We start from the raw sequence: 19,454 nt of genomic DNA, 5'->3' as shown, positions 1-19,454 counted from the left end.
AATTGAATGCTGCTGGATCTTTGGTGGTGACTATATCCACTTTATGTAATTATTGCTCTTTTCCTATCTTTCCGATTGCTTGCTTTCCCTTCCCCATCACCCTGATTTGTAATAATTGCCAGCCTTCTCTTTCCTGTCTCCCTGATTGACTAGGATTTGTAATAAACTGTTGGGACCAATATTTGACTTTTTGTGTCTTAATCCCACTATTTGGTACACATATATTAAAGAATCTCCTCTCCCTTCTAGAACTGGAGTGAGATAGGCAAACACAACCTTTCTGGGCAACCTGTTCCTGCACCTCACCATTTCTCTGTAAAGAAGGTAAAGAACTTCCCCCTGACATCTAATCTAAGCCTTCTCTCCTTTAGCTTAAAACCATTCCTCCTTGTCCTATCACTGTCTACCAGTGTAAAAAGTTGATTCTCTTCCTGTTTGTAATCCCCCTATAAATACTGGAAGGCTACAATGAGGTCTTCTCACAGCCTTGTCTTCTCCAGGCTGAACAAGCCCAGCTCCCTCAGCCTGTTTTCATAGAAGAAGTGCTCCAGCCCTCTGATTATCTTAGTGGCCCTCCTCTGGACCCTTTCCAACAGCTGTCTTTCTTATATTGGGGGGCCCAGACTTGGACTCATTACTCCAGATGGGGCCTCACAAGAGCAAAGTAGAGAGGGACAATCACCTCCCTATCCATACTGGCCAGCCCTCTTCTAACAGAGGCAAGGATAACTTTGGCCTCTGATATGCAAGAATGCACTGCTGGCTCATGTCCAGTTTTTCATCCACCAGGACCCCCAGGTCCTTCTCCCGAGGGCAGTTCTCAAGTTCTTCTTGCAGTCTGTATACATATCTGGGATTACTCTGACCCAAATGCAAAACCTCGCACTTTTCTATGTTGGGCCACCTTTTGAGTTTGTCAGGGTTCCTCTGGATGACATCCCTTCCTTCTAATGTGTCAGCCACACTGCTCAGCTTGGTGTAATTGGCAAACTTGCTGAGGGTGCATTCAAGCCCATCATCAATGTAATTGATGAAGATATTGAAGAGCATGAGTTTCAAGACAGACCCGTAGGGGTTGCCACTCATAACCTGCCTTCATCTGGACATAGTGCCATTCAGTATAACCTTCAGTCTATAGCCTTCCAACCAGTTCCTTATCCACTGAATATCCTACCCATCAAATCCATACCTCTCAAATTTAGAGATAAGGATGTGGTGAGGGGACCATGTCAAAGGCCTTGCACAAGTCTAGGCAGATAACATCAGTCACCTTGCCTTTGTCCACTGATGTTGCCACATGATAGAAGGCCATCAGATTGGTCAGGGAAGACCTCCCCTTGGTAAAGCCATGCTCGCTGTCTCAGATCACATGTTTGTTGCTTATGTGCCTCAACTTGTCTTCTAGGAGGTTCTGTTCTTCACAAATGTGAGGTTCACCTTTTTAGTTTCCTGTGTCCTCCTTCCTCCCTTTCTTATAAATGGGAGTGATGTTTTCTTTTTCCTAGTCCCCAGGGTCATGGCCCAAAAACCACAACTTCTCAAACATGGAGGAGAGTGGCTCAGCAACCACATCAGCCAGCTCGTTTAGGACCTTGGGATGCATGTTATCCAGCCCCATAGACTTGTATATGTTTAATCTCATGAGTCATTCTTAAACTTGCTCTGTTTTTACAGCCTTCTTGTTGCTTTTAACTTATAAGGCTGCTCTTGATCATCACAGCACTGAGAATTTCTCTGTTAGTGAGTAACCATTCCAGCAGACTCTCTACTATGGGGTAGATAAACTCTAGAGTATCACTTGCATGAAGAAATTGTCGTGAACACATTCAAGGGATACTTTGGACTGATTGTGCTCAGCCACAATATCCTTGCTGCAGTTATTGCAGTAGTTAAAATTCCCAAGGAGTACCAAGGTCATGCTTCTTCCAAGTATCACGTATTTTCTCTGTACCAGCTTGTCTGTTAGTCATCTACAACAGCATCATCTGTAATTATTTCCTCAATAGTCCAACCATTCTCTGCTACTGAAAATATTTCCTTCTGCTCTTGAAATCTAAAATGACAGCTCTCACTGAAAGTATTTTAGTATTTATAAATGTATCATTCTATATTAGTGATTCACTTCTATGTATAAACCTAGGTCAAAAGTGTAAAGACTGTCCCTTATGTACATATTTCCAGCTTTGGAATGTGGAGGAGAAAAACTGTAACTCCATGAGAGAAGACTGTATCTAACAGTACAAAAGAAAAAAGATTGGTTCATTTGTAATATATATATATATATATATATATAGTTCTTGTTCTTCAGAAGTTCTACAGCACTTAATTGGTTTCTATGTAACTCCACACTACTATGCATGGAGCAGTACATAAAGCTGTTTAGGTTAGCTATTAGGAGGAATTTTTTCACACAGAAGATGGTAATGCACCAGAACAGGTTGCCCAGAGAGGTGGATGCAATCAAGGCCAGGCTGGATGTGGCTCTGGGCAGCCTGGTCTTGTGGTTGGCAACCCTGCACATAGCATGGGGGTTGAAACTATATGATCACTGTGGACCTTTTCAACCCAGGCCATTCTATGATTTGATGATTACTTCTGAAGTATGTAAAACTCTGTTGCCAATTTTTTTTCTGTTAATTTTGAACCATGCATTTATCATGTACCTTCTGTATGAAGTCATATACTAAGATTCTGTCTTTAGTTAGTATGCTTGTAATATTGTGTTTTGTATGCACAATTGTGTTTTGTATGTTTTGTATCTGGATACGCATTATCATACCTGTAGACAAAAACAAAACCTTACCTGGCAAACAATTATGAGGAAATAACACAGATTGAAGTTTACACTCAGAAATGTTTTGAAAACAAAAGAAATATAATTTTATTTACCTTTGTACTCCAGGTGGAATCCTGTGAAACTAACAGATCCATCACTCCGAAAAGCCAGATGCATGTTATTTGAACTGCTTTCTATCCTCTCTGGAAGCTTGCTATCTTGAAAGCTCCCAATTAGTGGGCTATTACCATCTGGTCCATCATAAATGTAAAGAAAATCATAATTTGGTTCTATACTGAAACTGTAGGGGAAAAAAAATAAATAAAAATATTGGATAAAATAAGCTTTGTATAACATTAGCTAGGTTAAATAAAAATTTACTATCACTGCTTTCATGTAATGGCAAAACAAAATCAAACAACTGTCAGATTAATGGCTTGTGGAAGTGTTTTTATTTATTGGAAATATTTTTGCTATAAAACAACAGAAACATTATATCGATTCTCTGCTTAGAACCATTATTTTTCCCCTAATAAGAAAAAAAAAAAAAAAAACACAAACAAAAAACAAAAACACAAAAAAACAACATTTTTAGATAGATTTAAAAACAGTATTTATGACAGTAGTTCTCAATCTTTAGATAAATAAACAACTTAGCTCTACAGGGACCCTTGGCAGAAATGCTTTTTAATATTAAGTAGTCAGCAGCAGAGTACATCATACACAGCACCCAGACAGGCTGACCATGCTTTCACAAAGATAAGGGATGATTCTCTAATAACTCTAAGAGGAAGCAATATTTTGCCCATCAGCGCAGCTGAAAAGGTCAAATATTGAAGCTTCTCTTTTGGTTAATGTAATTAATTTAGTTCATTTTGTTGGTTAAGTGAGCTAGTTAGTTATTTTTTTGTTTGCTTGTTTGTTGGTTTGTTTTTATTTTGAACCTAATATTAGCTAGTGGCAGGGAGTTAAGCAAATTTCCTTCAGAAAGTGATTATGTACAAAGGGCAAAAAAAACCTGGTAGTTGAAGAATGAAGACAAACCACATTTTGTCTCTAGTTCCCACTAGGTCTCAATAAAATGAATGTAGGCATTAAAGACTCGGTCCAGCTTCTTAATTGAAAATACTTATTTTAACTTTTGTATTACTTAAATAATATTTCCTTTAAAAGAAATAAACTACACTTAAACACCATTTTTGATCTTTTTCTTAGCTATCAGGTGAATGTCTCATAGAAAATATGATCATTAATGACAGTCTTGCTGGCTGAGAGTCGTTTTGGTAAGTTATTCTACAGCAACTTTTCAGGAAGAGAATATCAGTAAAATGAGAACCATCCCAATACATATTAGTCAGAGCAAACAGAGTCCTTCAACTGGAGCAGTGAGCTGCTAGGCTCCAGCTCTGTGTACAGTGAATGCCTTAATGTCTTTTATGAGATTGCTGACGCAGATAACAATTACTTATCACACTGATAATTAAGTGTACCTGACAGTTTGAACAACTGCTACTAGTGAAGCTACAAACATGATTTTTAAAATTATGAGAAGTTTACCTGATAAATGCTAGTGATATAACATAGTCATTATTAACAGTGATAGTCCAGTCACAGTCTCGGCTGTGGGGATAAGGATGAGGGAAATTTGGTGAAAGTATAAAACCCGATGAGCCAGTCAGGTTTCCTCCACAGGGAGCTGTGGACAAAAATAAATTGGAATTGAGGAAAGAAGGTAAAAGAAGCAAGTATCAGCACAGTATTCACTGACATTTAATGTCCCCTAAAAGTTAAACAAGAAATAACTGAGTATTTACAAAGCTTAAATAGAAACAAAAGCTGCATTCACATTTCTCATTAGACCAATACTAATATTACCAGTAATATTACGAAGTAAAACACATGTTTAGAACTCTGTGTTCTTTCTTCTCTCCTTAACAGTATATAAAGACTTTTCTGAAAACACCGTGAGCTTGAGACATGCTCTTTCTGCAGACATTAAAAAAAAAAAAAAAAAAAAAAAAAAGACTGGATAAGATACTGGATAAGATTTTTCTACTACATGGTGTAAGAATTCTAAAGGAAGTTTGTAAGGTTATGAAAAATGATTTACTTTCAATGATCATGCAACTATCTGCATTTTTACCACACATAACTGGTTACTAATTCAGACTGAGACTAATAATAATATAAAAATTCAATGAATACAAAAATCAACAAACAAATCCTAATAAGTGCTGCTTGAGCTCTTGGAGATAAAGAAAGTGTCTTCATATTACATGCAGAATAAATTAAGCATATCTCTGTGTTCTTCTGAAGTTCCTAAATGTTGTGTGATTGTGATTCAAAAATATAAATACTTAATGCTTAGGTATTCTTCAGTGGAGTTCTCATGTAAGAAGAAGACAATAAGAGTTTTCTATAAATCTTATTTATCTTTTTTCTTTCTGTGTGTGCTTGAATTAAATTCACAGGTGTTTCAGAATCTATCACTGTCTGAATTTAATGTGTGGAATACTTCTGTTGTGTTTCATAACTTCATTTGTATCTGGGGAAAGACCAGGTCTGAATACGAAGTCTAAAGGGCACTTGCCATTTATAACATTAGACACAAGGCCTAATGCTAAGCAAATGTAATAGCTCATCCAGAAAGAAAAGCATTAGCAGCTGAGGTTTCTAGCAAGTTCCTTCTTGTAACGGTTACCAAAGACCATGCTACCAGGGATGGCAAAGGAATGTGAATGCCCACCTAAAGCTGTTCTCAAAGCTGCAGAGCCATTTCATATTTTATGAGGCCAGAGGCTCTTGTCTGATGATTTTAGGTGCCCTCATTTTTTCCCCACATCCTTTCAGAAGTTTGGGAATTCCTTCTTGGGATCTCATATAAAAGTCACTCAGGATGATACCACTACAACTGGCCTATTGAACATTCTCCCAGCTGCAAATTCACGGATAATCCAGTTTTACTTCTTTACTGTATGACCACAATTGAAGATCCTATTTAAGAGGCTACCTATCAGAACACCTGGAGATTTTCAGGCCAGCAGCTTCTACACACTCAGACAAAATCTTGCATCATTCTACATCACGGTACTATATTTGATTGCATTAAAGAGCATACTGGGTAAATAAATATCACTACATTATTTACCTAATGATCCAAATGCGGCACATTTCAATAATTATTTATAACTCTGCCTCTAAATTAGGTTTTGGAAGTGACAGTTTAGAATTTCTTCCTAGATCAGTAGTGCTTAGGATTTACCTCAGAAGTGGTAATTAGAAGGCTTCTATCTACTAACCACTTCAGTAATTTCTTACTATTTTCTCATGATGATTCACCTAATCAAGTCAAATCCTTTTAAACTCATTAATATGAGCTTTGTTGTTCTGAATAGCATTAGAGACTGAGACAATATTTACAGACAAAGAATGTATTTTCATTTTTACTAGCAAAAAAATACTGCACGAGCAGAAGTGACCCACTGTCACTGGTTGTCACTGCTGAAGCACACCACCCACTGCCTCACTGTGTTCACATCCACTATTTGGTCCCCAGAAACACTCAGCAAGTATTGAGAAATGTCAATGGGGATCATTCTTTTCCTCATTAAAGAATTCAGGGATACATCTTTGTTTCATACACACTCCCATATCAGACATCATTTTGTCAGACTGCCCCTCTGCTGCCATCTGTCACACAGCAACAATATGCAATGGAATACTGCTTAGAAGGTTCAGCTTCTACTGCCATACCACCAGCATCTGTCTTTGATATCATGGGCCAGCATCATAAAACAGGAGGCATTACTTTAAGATCACCCTTCATTTTACCTAGTAATTATGAAGGAAAAATTTTTGTAAAATTTACTGAAGATTTATACAGAAAAAATAATGAATATGTATTAGTTTCCTAACATAAAGTTTGTGGAGAATTGTGATTAATCACACCAAAATTTCAAAATTTTGGAAACAATTTTTGTGTTGTCTTCAGCATACCTATGCAGACTGGTGGGTTAGGCTGCCAGAAGTACCGATTTTCTACCTGAATGCAGGTTATCCTCTCATCTCCTTGCAATTCATACCCAGGGTCACACTGAAAAATCACAGTGTCTCCAGGCTCTCTTCCATCCCCATTTCTAGTTCCATTCATGGGGACACCAGGATCACGACAGGCAGTAGCTACAGAACCTATCAGAGAAAAGGAGAAGAAAAAAATCAGCTTTTCTACCCATATTTCTCATATTACATTCTTCTAATCTGGCAACTGCAAATCCAAAATTTTATTACTCCTAAAATGTTGAGAAATCATTCAAAAATATATGGGAAACAGTATGTCTTTTGTAGTTTATTTGTTTATTTTTCCTGTAGAGTCGATATAACAAGGGAGAAACATCTATTTCTGTCCTAGACTTCAAATTTGAATGTGGATTTGAACTGGACAGGAACACTGCACTAGTACATAAATCTTTTACTACTCAAAGAATGGTTTATATTAGATATGTAACATTTACTCCAATAATAAATTTGTTGTAATGAAAAGTTATAATGAATAATTTTGACAAACTTGGCATCATATATTCACCTTAAAAGGAGGTAGAAGTAATGTATTTCTTTTCTATTATCATTATAAGATATGTAAAATTATCAGAAAAAAGAATTTCCAGATACAGATATATATATATATATATATATATGTATATATATATATATATATATACATTGATTGAAGGGACAAGGTTAAAAAATATTAGTGTAAGAAAAAAATTGGAAAATATTATTAGTATTGTATATCACTATAAAAATAACATATTTATTGAGAACTGACAGATATTAACAGTATATTCAAATGAAACTGCTTAATTACAGCTTTCCATAATTTCTACTCTAATTTTTAGTTTCTGTTTCACATGCCTGACTCTAGACCATCATTAATATTGTTCACAACTGTAGTTTGTTTGATTTGGAAGAAGGGGGTCTATTATCATTATCAGCATCATTTGCTCTGCGTATTCTACTTTGTATATCTTTTTATTCTGTTTATTTTCGATTTGTTTTCATAATCTTTCATCAACGTAATTTTTGTCTCCTAGTGAAATTTATTGTTTTACTTGTTGAATAGATATTCTAGAAAAATAGATGATTACCTTCCCCCACCCTCCTTGCCCTTAGGTCTGCAGAGATCTAATCACAACTTTCATTGTTCCACATGAAAATTTGTGAAGCAAAATCTTCAAGAGCAATAAAGTCCCAAAAAACTTTGCTATCATACCTGAATCATAGAATCATAGAATCATTCAGGTTGGAAAAGACCTTAAAGATTATGGAGTCCAACCATGATCTAACCATATTACCCTCCACTAAATCATGTCCCTGAGTACCACATCCAAACAGTTTTTAAACATATCCAGGGGAGGGGTGGTGACTCAACCGCCTCCCTGGGGAGCCTATTCCAGTGCTTAGCAACCCTTTCTGGAAATAAGTTTTTCCTGATAGCCAACCTAAATGTATCCTGGTGCAACTTCAGGCCATTTCCCCTAGTCCAGTCACCTGTCACCAGTGAGAAGAGACCAACCCCACTCTCGCGGGGTAAGCACCTTTCAGATATTGGAAGAGATCACTAAGGTCCCCCTCAGCCTCCTTTTTCCCATACTAAACAGTCCCAGTTCCCTCAGGCTCTCTTCATAGGACATGAAATGTAGACCTGGAATTTTACTGCAAAATAAATGAAAGATTTCAGACAGATTTGTCTACACATTTTGTTGATGTGGAGCATAAAAACATTTTTATATATCTGTTTAATAAAACATATCAGAGTACATTGAAACAATCAGATAAAGTACTGTAAACTGATCTTTTCTGCTACAGAAATGAATAAGTTAATGCCAGGATACCAAAATTTATGCTTGTTCATGAGCCCAAGCAATTTGATATGTGACTAACATCCCAAGCTGACAGCTCTATTTTCACACAGGAAAGATACATTGAAACACAATATTAAAAGAGTGACATTGCACAAATAAACTCCACTGATGCTGGGACCAATATAATAAATGTCAGATTTTTTTCCTGTTAACAGTGACTTTCAAATTTAGTCTTGTAATGCATGCCAAGACCAGTATCAATAAAGAATCAGAATATCAGCCCTGAGACAAAATTACTTGTTCATTTTGATTAATTTGTATGTCTTCTGGAGAGAAAAGAAATGAGAAATTCTTTTGTTTATTTTATTTTATTTTGTTTTATTTTATTTTACTGCAGTGCATAAGATCAGGACAGAAGCTGTGAAACTTTCCAAATTTCAAGCTCTTCTGAACCCATAGTACATCAAAATAAAGTTTTCCTTAAGTTATTTAAATCAGTATGCTTTTCTAAACTCTTATTACTTCATAAAAAGACCTATACATTTACTCAAATGCACTGCCAAATAAAAAATTTCTTCCTAAAATCTAAATTAAACTTTAGTTAAAACCATTATCCCTTGTCCTATCACTGTTAGATTCTATAAAAAATTGGTCTCCCTACTGCTTACAAGCTCCCTTACAGTGCTGGGTGGCCACTAGCAGATCTCCCTGTAGCCTTCTCTTCTCCAGGCTGAAGAAAAGCAGTCCTAAGTCTCTCCCCATGGCCCTCCTCTAGACCTGACTCCTGAGCACAGTGGCCCAAATCTGGACTCAGTGCTCTAGATGGAGCCTCATGAGAGCACAATTCACCCAATGGAATGCATGCCCATCCAAACCATGAGCAGCCAGCTTCTCCACGAGGATCTTGTGAGGGACAGTGTCAAAGGCCTTACTGAAGTCCAGGTAGACCACATCAACAGCCTTACCCTCATTCACTAAGCAGGTCTCCTTGTCATAGAATGAAATCAGGTTTGTCCAATAGGATCTACCATCCTATCCAAAAATTACTAAGCCCTGGCCTAATGCCATTTTGTTCACTCACCAGTAGTAATGGAAATGTAGGGAGGAGAAAGCTTTACTGAGATTATACTCCTTTTTAAGTGAATTAAGAAAAACAATTTTGGTCTCAAAGTTGCATCAAGAGAAAAACTTTATTACCACACCTGCCTCTTTCTCCTCTCATCCTCTTACTTTCACCTGTGACTAAAATCTTAAAATTGCGTATGTGGGTACAGGCCAAACAGTAGCACCCTTCTAATTATGTCACAGAAATTTGTTAGGAAGACAACAGCTACATAAAAACGTTGGAACCCAAGTACTTTTGACTAATGAAAGATGAAAAATTTATTATATGTCATTGACTAAATCTTTCTTTAACTGAAAATTATTTCCAATTATTGTACAAAATATTATGTTGATACAGAAAATCTAAGTCCTTAAAATAGTATAACAGAAATATTTGACTGTTTTGTGAACTATTTGGATCAAAGTCAGTTTTAAAGAATTTGATGAAAAATAATTGTTTAACAAAAAAGATTACTGAAGAAAACCTCTTTTGAAATATAAAAGTTATTTCATTTATAGCATTATGATTACATTTAAAGATACTTGCCTATTTCAGTTTTATCTTGCTTATGGACAATTCTAAACCACTTAAATCAATTCAAACTACATATGTTGAATGGAGTTTAAATAAAGATGGTTCAGTCTTCAATGTAAATAAAACAGGCTATTTTTGTGGTGACAAGAGAACTGTTTGTTTATTCATCATTTCAAAACTGCTTACAATTAACCAAGTTCTTTCAGTACTTCCTTCCCACTTTCAGCTATCCATGCATTAACTTCGGGTCTCCCTAGTTAAAAGCCATTAACAGTGCAACTTACACAGAAACATTAATAGTATATGCCTGCACAAAAGACAGATATTTTATATACTTTTTATATATATATATATATATATATATATATATATATATGCAATGGCCAATAGGATACTTCATCACTCTCTGTAGCTTCTGGAGCACTGTAGCACTGGAGGACCAGAAAGGATGTTGCAGTGAGGTGGGGGTTGGTCTCTTTTCCCAGATGGCAAGTGATAGGATGAGGCAACAGCCTCAAGTAATGCAGAAATAATTTCTTGACAAAAAGGGTGGATCAGCCTGCACAGGTAGGTGGTAGACCATCCCAGAAAGTATTTAAGAGGCACGTGGATATGGTACTTCTGTAAGTACATGGTTTAGTGTTGAACTTTGTACTGTTATGTTGATGGCTGGACTTGATGATTTTCCTGCCTAAAAGTTTTGGTAATTTAATAGGATTGAAATAATTGTGCATGAGAGATGAATACAGATATCTTGTTTTCTGCACAAGTAGCACTCAATCTATTTGCAGATACGGAAAGATGACACTGACACATCCCTGTGGTATCATATTCAGAGGATGTTGAATCTATGGAAATAATCACATCAACTCCAGTAGGATCTTGTAGTAGACACTTCATGAATATTGAAGTCAAGCAAATAAAATAATTTATTTCAATCACAAACAATTACTTTTTTTTTTTTTTCTTTTTTCCCACTTTGATGTTCCAATTCTTTTTTTCACTTCTATTTCTCTTTCTTTCCCTTTCTGTCCAATAAAATACTTCGAGCCTGGTGATTTGAAGCAATGTCAGCTGAAGAAAAAGTTTTATTTTGCTTAATACATTTGTTGAGTTCTATGATATACAGTTCATGTCTCTGTCAAATACATACACATTACCTTCTCTTTCTTGCAGAAATTCAAGAATTTGAATTTTTGATACTGATTGAATTATATTTTTCTTTTTACCATTTATATAATATATCAGCTTTTCTAGGCTTTCCCCTGCTTTAATTTGGTGATCTCTGCTGTTGCAAGTTTTAACAGATAAAAATTAATTTTCTGTATGTATTACATGAGTCAAATACAAATTATATTACATTATCAATTGTGCCTATCTTCATTTCTTAAATGAATTCAGCATGGGAAGAGTTGATAAAAATGAGATCTTGAAACTTATTTCTACAAAGCAAGGCAACTGTCTTAAGAAAATAATATAAAAGTAAAGCATTCAAGGTCTTCAAAAGGTTTGAACATACAGTTCAAATACTCTGTTGTCATTGGCATTACTCTTTAAATGAAAGCACCAATAATCTAGTTAATACTCATAATCTATGTCATAACATTGCAAGAGGAAAGTAAAAGAAGATACCTCCCCTGTTTGAGCTTTCTATTTGTTAATTACACTGCAGCTAAAGCGCATAGACACCATCTGTTTCACTCAGACAACATTAAATTTTCAAGAAAAGTATTCAGAAGCTTGAAACAAAACAAAATAGAATTACTTTTCTCTTACTCTCTCTCCTCAAAGATAATTCTTTCCTGGCTAGTAAAATAGTATGACCAGATAGCAACTTAATAATTCTGGTTGGATAGTTAACATTACATTATTTTGAAAACATTCAACTAGGATAAAAAATCTCTATGATACTTCTAATAAGAATCACAGAGTCACAGAATTGTAGGGGTTGGAAGCGACCTCTTGAGATCATCAAGTCCAACCCCCCTGCCAAAGCAGGCTCCCTACAACACGTTGCACAGGTAGGCGTCCAGGCGGGTCTTGAATATCTCCAGAGAAGGAGACTCCACCACCTCCCTGGGCAGCCTGTTCCAGTGCTCCGTCACCCTTACTGTAAAGAAGTTCTTGCACACATTCGTGCGGAACTTCCTATGCTGAAGTTTCAGCCCATTTCCCCTAGTCCTGTCCCTACTCACTACTGGAAACAGACCAGCCTCGCCACTATGGCTCCCACACTTCAGGTATTTATAAACCTGAATCAAGTCCCCTCTCAGCCTTCTTTTCTCAAGGCTAAACAGACCCAGTTCCCTAAGTCTCTCCTCATAGGGGAGATGGTCCAGGCCCTTCACCATCTTTGTGGCCCTCCGCTGGACTCTTTCCAAGAGATCCCTGTCTTTTTTGTACTGGGGAGCCCAGAACTGGACACAGTATTCCAGATGAGGCCTCACCAGGGCAGAGTAGAGGGGGAGGATCACCTCCCTTGACCTGCTGGCTACGCTCTTTTTAATGCACCCCAGTATGCCATTGGCCCTTTTGGCTACAAGGGCACGCTGATGGCTCATGGCCAACCTGTCGTCCACTAGGACGCCCAGGTCCCTCTCAGCAGAGCTCCTCTCCAGCAGGTCTTCCCCCAACCTGTACTGGTGTATGCAATTATTTCTACCTAGGTGCAAGACTCTACACTTGCTTATGTTAAACCTCATCCGGTTTCTTACTGCCCAGCTCTCCAGCCTGTCCAGGTCTCTCTGAATGGCCTCACAGTCTTCAGGTGTATCAGCCAATCCTCCCAGCTTCGTGTCATCAGTAAACTTTCTGAGGGTGGTCACTATCCCCTCATCAAGGTCATTGATGAAGATGTTGAACAAGACTGGACCCAGCACAGACCCCTGGGGGACACTGCTAGTCACAGGCCTCCAGCCGGACACCGCACCGCCAACGACAACCCTCTGCACTCTGCCAGTCAGCCAATTCTCGATCCACTTCACCGTTCACTCATCTATCCCATACTTCCTCAGCTTTGTTATAAGGATGTCATGGGGGACCGTATCAAAAGCCTTACTGAAATCAAGGTAGACTGCATCTACTGCTCTCCCCCCGTCCACCCAGCGAGTGACATCCTCATAAAAGGCCACCAGGTTAGTCGAGCACGAACTCCCCTTGGTGAACCCATGCTGAGTACTCCTGATAACCTCCTTTTCTCCCAGTTGTCTGGAGATGGCATCCAGCACAAGCTGTTCCATCACCTTCCCTGGGACAGAGGTGAGGCTGACTGGCCTATAATTACCCGGGTCATCCTTCTTGCCCTTTTTGAAGACCGGGGTGACATTGGCCATCCTTCAGTCTTCAGGCACCTCCCCAGTTCTCCAAGACCTCTGAAAAATTACAGAGAGTGGCTTAGCAATAACCTTCGCCAGCTCTCACAGTTACACCCCATCAGGTCCCATGGATTTATGGACATTAATTTTTCCTAAGCACTCATGGACCACCTCTTCCCTGACTAAAGGGAAATCTCCCATTCCCCAGATTCTCTCATCAACCACCAGGGTCTGGGATTCCTGGGGGAGAGCCCTTTCACTAAAGACAGAGGCAAAGAAGGCGTTCAGTATTTCCGCCTTCTCAGCATCCCCCGTTACCAGAACACCCCCCTCACTTAGTATGGGTCCCACATTCTCCCTAGCCTTCCTTTTGCTGTTAATGTACTTAAAAAACCCTTTTTTATTAACCTTTATCTCCTTAGCTAGATTCAGCTCGAGGTGGGCTTTAGCCTTCCTGGTCGCATCTCTGCAGTCCCTGACTACATTCTTATATTGTTCCCAAGTGGCCAGACCCTTTTTCCACATATCGTGTACTTTCTTTTTTCTGCGGAGCTTGCACATGAGTTCCTTACTCATCCATGCAGGTCTCCTGGCACCTTTTCCCGACTTCTTAGTTACAGGGACGCACCGATCCTGAGCCTGGAAGAGGAGCCGTTTGAATGCTAGCCAGCTCTCACAGGCCCCCTTGCCTTCTAGCACCCTGGCCCACGGGATAGCCCCAAGTAAGTCCCGGAGGAGATCAAAGTTGGCTCTCCTGAAGTCCAGGGTAGCAATCCTACTTTTTGTTTTGCTTCCTCCACTCAGGATCTCGAACTCCACCATCTCATGGTTGCTACAACCCAAGTTACCCCCGACTTTTACTTCCTTAACGAGTTGGTGAGAATAAGGTCCAGCAGCACCCCGCCCCGCGCCGGTACCTCGACCATCTGCATTAGAAAGTTATCTTCAACACACTGCAAGAATTGTCTGGACCGCGCATGCTTGGCCATGTTGGTCGTCCAGCAAATATCTGGATAATTGAAATCTCCCAAAAGTACCAACACCCGGGAGCGTGATGCTACTTCCAGTTGGTTACGGAAGGCCTCATCAACCTCCTCCTCCTGATCAGGAGGCCTGTAGTACACACCCACAACAGTGTCCCCCTTACCAGCCTGGCCCTTGATTCTCACCCACAAGCTATTGACTGCTACATCACTCTCCCCCAGGTGGAGTTCAATACATTCTAGCTGCTCTCTCACATAAAGAGCAACTCCACCACCCCGCCTTGCTAGCCGATCTTTCCTAAAAAGGACATAGCCCTCCATGACAACATTCCAGTCATGCGAGCTGTCCCACCATGTCTCTGTGATCGTAATGAGATCATAGCCACGTGATCGCACACAAAACTCCAATTCTTCCTGTTTATTTCCCATGTTTCGCGCATTAGTATACAGGCACTTGAGAGAAGGAGCATCTCCCCACCCCTCTCCATGCCTTTGAACCCCTTTGTCAGCACCCAACACGCTCTGCTTTAAGCCTTGAACAATAATATATAGACAATAATAGACAATAATATATATATCATCAGAAGACAATAATATATAAGACAATAATATATGTATATATCATCAAATTGTGCAACATATTGTATTTGAGTCCATACTGAAGAATTAGAGAAATATTAAAACACAAATATTTTATGTGTCCTTTAAATAGTACATCATAGAATCATTGAATCACCAAGGTTGGAAAAGACCTAAAAGATCATCCAGTCCAACTGTTCACCAATTACCAATAGCTCCCACTAAACCATGTCCCTCAACACAACATCCAGTCTTTCCTTGAACACCCCCAGGGTCGGTGACGCCACCACCTCCCTGGGCAGTCCATTCCACTGCCTGACCACCCTTTCTGAGAAGTAATACTTACTAATGTCCAGCTTGAATCTCCCTTGATGTAGCTTGAAACCATTTCCTCTGGTCCTATCACTAATGACACGAGAGAAGAGGTCGACCCCCAGCTCACTACAACCTCCCTTCAGAAAGTTATAGAGAGCAATGAGGTCTCCCCTGAGCCTCCTCTTCTCCAGGCTGAACATTCCCAGCTCCTTCAGCCTCTCCTCATATGGCCTGTGCTCCAGACCCCTCACCAGCTTTGTTGCCTTCCTCTAAATACATTCTAGGGCCTCAATGTCTTTCTTGCAGTGAGGGGATAAAATAAAACAACTCTCATTTTGAATGAAGCTCTAAAAAACATTTTCAGGTAAAACACTGGAACTTCAACAGTAACTGCTTATAGCTTTATTCCCATAACACATCCGTTTAAGCATGTATCTCCATTCTTAATCTGTGTATGTCTTTTTTTTTTTTTTTCCCATTCAACCTAAATGACAACCTGAATAAACTCAGTACATAATCATAGAATAATTAAGGTTGGAAGAGCCTACTAAGATAGAGAGCAATGTAAGGTGAAGGTACCTGGGGATCTTGGTGGACAGCAGGATGACCATGAGCCAGTGCTGTGCCCTTGTGGCCAAGAAGGCCAATGTCATCCTGGATTGTATTAGAAGAGGTGTGGTGAATAGGATGAGAGATGTTCTCCTCCCTCTCTACTCTGCCCTGGTGAGACTGCATCTGGAATATTGTGTCCAGTTCTGGGCCCCTCAATTCAAGAAGAACAAGGAACTGCTTGAGAAAGCCCAGTGCAGAGCCACAAAGATGATAAAGGGAGTGGAGCATCTCTCTCACAAGGCAAGGCTGAGGGAGCTGCATCGAGCTGCATCACTTTAGCTTGAAGGAGACTGATGGGTGACCTCACTGACCATTAATGTTTACAAATATGTAAAGGGTGAGAGTGGATGAGGGTGAAGCCAGGCTCTTCTCAGTGACATCCAATGACAGGACAAGGGGCAGTGGGTGCAGCTGAAACACAGGAAATTCCACATAAATATGAGAAAAAAAGTTCTGAGGGTGACATAATACTGGAACAGGCTGCCTGGAGAGGCTGTAGGGTCTACTTTATCTGGAGATGCTCAAAACCTGTCTGGACTTGTTCCTAGGTGTTTCTGCTCTGGCAGGGGGATTGGACTAGGTGATCTTTCAAGGTCCTTTCCAACCCCTGTTATTCTGTGATTCTGTGAAGATCATCCAGTCCAATCATCAGCTAATCTCCAGAATGCCTACTAAGCCATATAACTCAATGCCACATCTGCACTTTTCTTGAAAACCTCCAGGGACGGTGACCCTACCGCCTCTTTGGGCAGCCTGTTCCAATGCACTATCAAGCTTTCTGAGAAGATTCTTTTTTTCGATTATCCAACATGAACTTCCATTAGAGCAATTTCACTCCATTACCTCACATCCTATTGCCAGTTGGAAATAGGTTATCCTTAAGGGTTAAGGACCCCCCCAATCTAAGCCTTTTAAATAGCCTGAAAAAGATGTTGACTTACATCTCAATACAGCTTTCTGGTAGCTGTAAAGAGTGACAAGATGTCCCCTGAACCTCCCTTCTACAGGCTAAACAATACAGAATCACAGAATCACAGAATTATAGGGGTTGGAAGGGACCTCTAGAGATCATCGAGTCCAACCCCCCTGCCAAAGCAGGCTCCCTACACCACGTCGCACAGGTAGGCGTCCAGGCGAGTCTTGAATATCTCCAGAGAAGGAGACTCCACCACCTCCCTGGGCAGCCTGTTCCAGTGCTCCGTCACCCTCACTGTAAAGAAGTTCTTGCGCACATTCGTGCGGAACTTCCTATGCTGGAGTTTCAGCCCATTGCCCCTAGTCCTGTCCCCACGCACTACTGAAAAGAGACCAGCCTCGCCACTATAGCTCCCACACCTCAGGTATTTATAAACCTGGATCAAGTCCCCTCTCAGCCTTCTTTTCTCAAGGCTAAACAGACCCAGTTCCCTAAGTCTCTCCTCGTAGGGGAGATGGTCCAGGCCCTTCACCATCTTTGTGGCCCTCCGCTGGACTCTTTCCAAGAGATCCCTGTCTTTTTTGTACTGGGGAGCCCAGAACTGGACACAGTATTCCAGATGAGGCCTCACCAGGGCAGAGTAGAGGGGGAGGATCACCTCCCTTGACCTGCTGGCTACGCTCTTTTTAATGCACCCCAGAATGCCATTGGCCTTTTTGGCTACAAGGGCACACTGTTGGCTCATGGCCAACCTGTCGTCCACCAGGACGCCCAGGTCCCTCTCAGCAGAGCTCCTCTCCAGCAGGTCTTCCCCCAACCTGTACTGGTGTATGCAATTATTTCTACCGAGATGCAAGACTCTACACTTGCTTATGTTAAACCTCATCCGGTTTCTTACTGCCCAGCTCTCCAGTCTGTCCAGGTCTCTCTGAATGGCCGCACAGCCTTCAGGCGTGTCAGCCAATCCTCCCAGCTTCGTGTCATCAGCAAACTTGCTGAGGGTGGCCACTATCCCCTCATCAAGGTCGTTGATGAAGATGTTGAACAAGACTGGACCCAGCACAGACCCCTGGGGGACACCGCTAGTCACAGGCCTCCAGCCAGACACCGCACCGCCAATGACAACCCTCTGCACTCTGCCAGTCAGCCAATTCTCGATCCACTTCACCGTCCACTCATCTATCCCATACTTCCTCAGCTTTGTTATAAGGATGTCATGGGGGACCGTATCAAAAGCCTTACTGAAATCAAGGTAGACTACATCTACCGCTCTCCCCCCGTCCACCCAGCTAGTGACATCTTCATAAAAGGCCACCAGGTTGGTCGAGCACGACCTCCCCTTGGTGAACCCATGCTGAGTACTCCTGATAACCTCCTTTTCTCCCAGTTGTCTGGAGATGGCATCCAGCACAAGCTGTTCCATCACCTTCCCTGGGACAGAGGTGAGGCTGACTGGCCTATAATTACCCGGGTCATCCTTCTTGCCCTTTTTGAAGACTGGGGTGACATTGGCCATCCTCCAGTCTTCAGGCACCTCCCCAGTTCTCCAAGACCTTTGAAAAATTACAGAGAGCGGCTTAGCAATAACCTCCGCCAGCTCTCTCAGCACCCGCGGGTGCACATACCAGTTCCCTCAGCCGCTCCTCATAAGCCTTGTGCTCCAGATCATTCATAGCTTCCATGCCCTTCTTTGGACATGCTTCAGGGCCTTTCTTATAATGAGAGGCACAAAACTGAACACAGTAATCAAGGTATGGCCTTACTAGTGCAGAGTACAGAAGGACAATCACATCCCAGCTCCTGCTGACTGCTCCATTTCTGATATAAGCCAGATGCCTCCCAGGCACACTTCTAGCTCATGTTCAGCCAGCTGTCAGTTAACACCTCCATATCTTTTTCTCCACACAGCTTTCCAGTCACTCTGCCCTTAGCCTGCAGAATTGTGTGGGAGTTGTCGTGACTGAAATGCAAGACTCAACATTTGTTCTTGTTAAAAACCATACTTTTGTTCTCAGTCCAGTAATCCAACTTGGTCAGATCTCTCTGCATGGCCCTCCTACCCTCAGGCAGATTGACACTTCCTCCCATCTTGGTGTAATCTGCAAACTTGCTGAGACTAAACTCAATCCCCTCTTCCAGATCATCAATAAAGATATTAAACAGGGCCAGCATCAATACAGACCCCTAGGGAACACCACTTGTGACTGGTTGCCAGTTACATTTAACTCCTTTCACCACCACTGCCTGGGTCTGATGATAATTTCCATATTCCTCAACATTAGATAAAATAGCATAGCTGAGACCAGAAAACAGTTAAAAAAATGGCAAAAAATAAAAATAAAAAAATAAAAAATTGTGAAACTAAGAAATTACAAGTTTTATCCACGGTTCCAAATAAATAAATAAATTAGGAGGAAAAGAGTCACTCATTACAAGTCAAATATATTTCACATTGTCTT

At 40.4% G+C, this 19,454-nt stretch overlaps 2 protein-coding genes across 6 annotated transcripts in view; one reads left to right on the top strand and one right to left on the bottom strand.

Annotated features, from left to right (window-relative positions):
* The window catches only part of CSMD3 (CUB and Sushi multiple domains 3), a 496,245-nt gene that overhangs the window by 139,995 nt on the left and 336,796 nt on the right, over window positions 1-19,454 (bottom strand). For all 5 annotated transcript variants that reach the window (XM_072330149.1, XM_072330150.1, XM_072330151.1 and 2 more), the window contains 3 exons: window positions 6,773-6,964; window positions 4,334-4,472; window positions 2,890-3,077 (listed from right to left, as the gene is read on the bottom strand). In XM_072330149.1, the coding sequence (XP_072186250.1) occupies window positions 2,890-3,077; window positions 4,334-4,472; window positions 6,773-6,964 (519 nt within the window). The remainder of the gene's footprint in view (window positions 1-2,889; window positions 3,078-4,333; window positions 4,473-6,772; window positions 6,965-19,454) is intronic.
* LOC140249177 (uncharacterized) lies at window positions 17,799-18,670 on the top strand. Its single transcript, XM_072330551.1, has 2 exons — window positions 17,799-18,437; window positions 18,519-18,670. Exons 1-2 carry the CDS (start codon window positions 17,846-17,848, stop codon window positions 18,668-18,670), a joined length of 744 nt encoding a protein of 247 aa, XP_072186652.1. The 5' UTR covers window positions 17,799-17,845.

Source organism: Excalfactoria chinensis, chromosome 2 (genome assembly GCF_039878825.1).
Source record: "Excalfactoria chinensis isolate bCotChi1 chromosome 2, bCotChi1.hap2, whole genome shotgun sequence".
Taxonomy (NCBI): domain Eukaryota; kingdom Metazoa; phylum Chordata; class Aves; order Galliformes; family Phasianidae; genus Excalfactoria; species Excalfactoria chinensis.
The sequence above is the reverse complement of the archived record's forward strand: the minus strand, read 5'-3'. Positions and strand labels throughout refer to the sequence as shown.

Bases quoted from the DNA above. Each gene is read 5' to 3' on its own strand.
- LOC140249177 (XM_072330551.1), top strand. From the start codon at position 17,846: ATGCAAGACTCTACACTTGCTTATGTTAAACCTCATCCGGTTTCTTAC. The intron at 18,438-18,518 runs GTGAGGCTGACT...GCCATCCTCCAG, and splicing joins TCACCTTCCCTGGGACAGAG to TCTTCAGGCACCTCCCCAGT.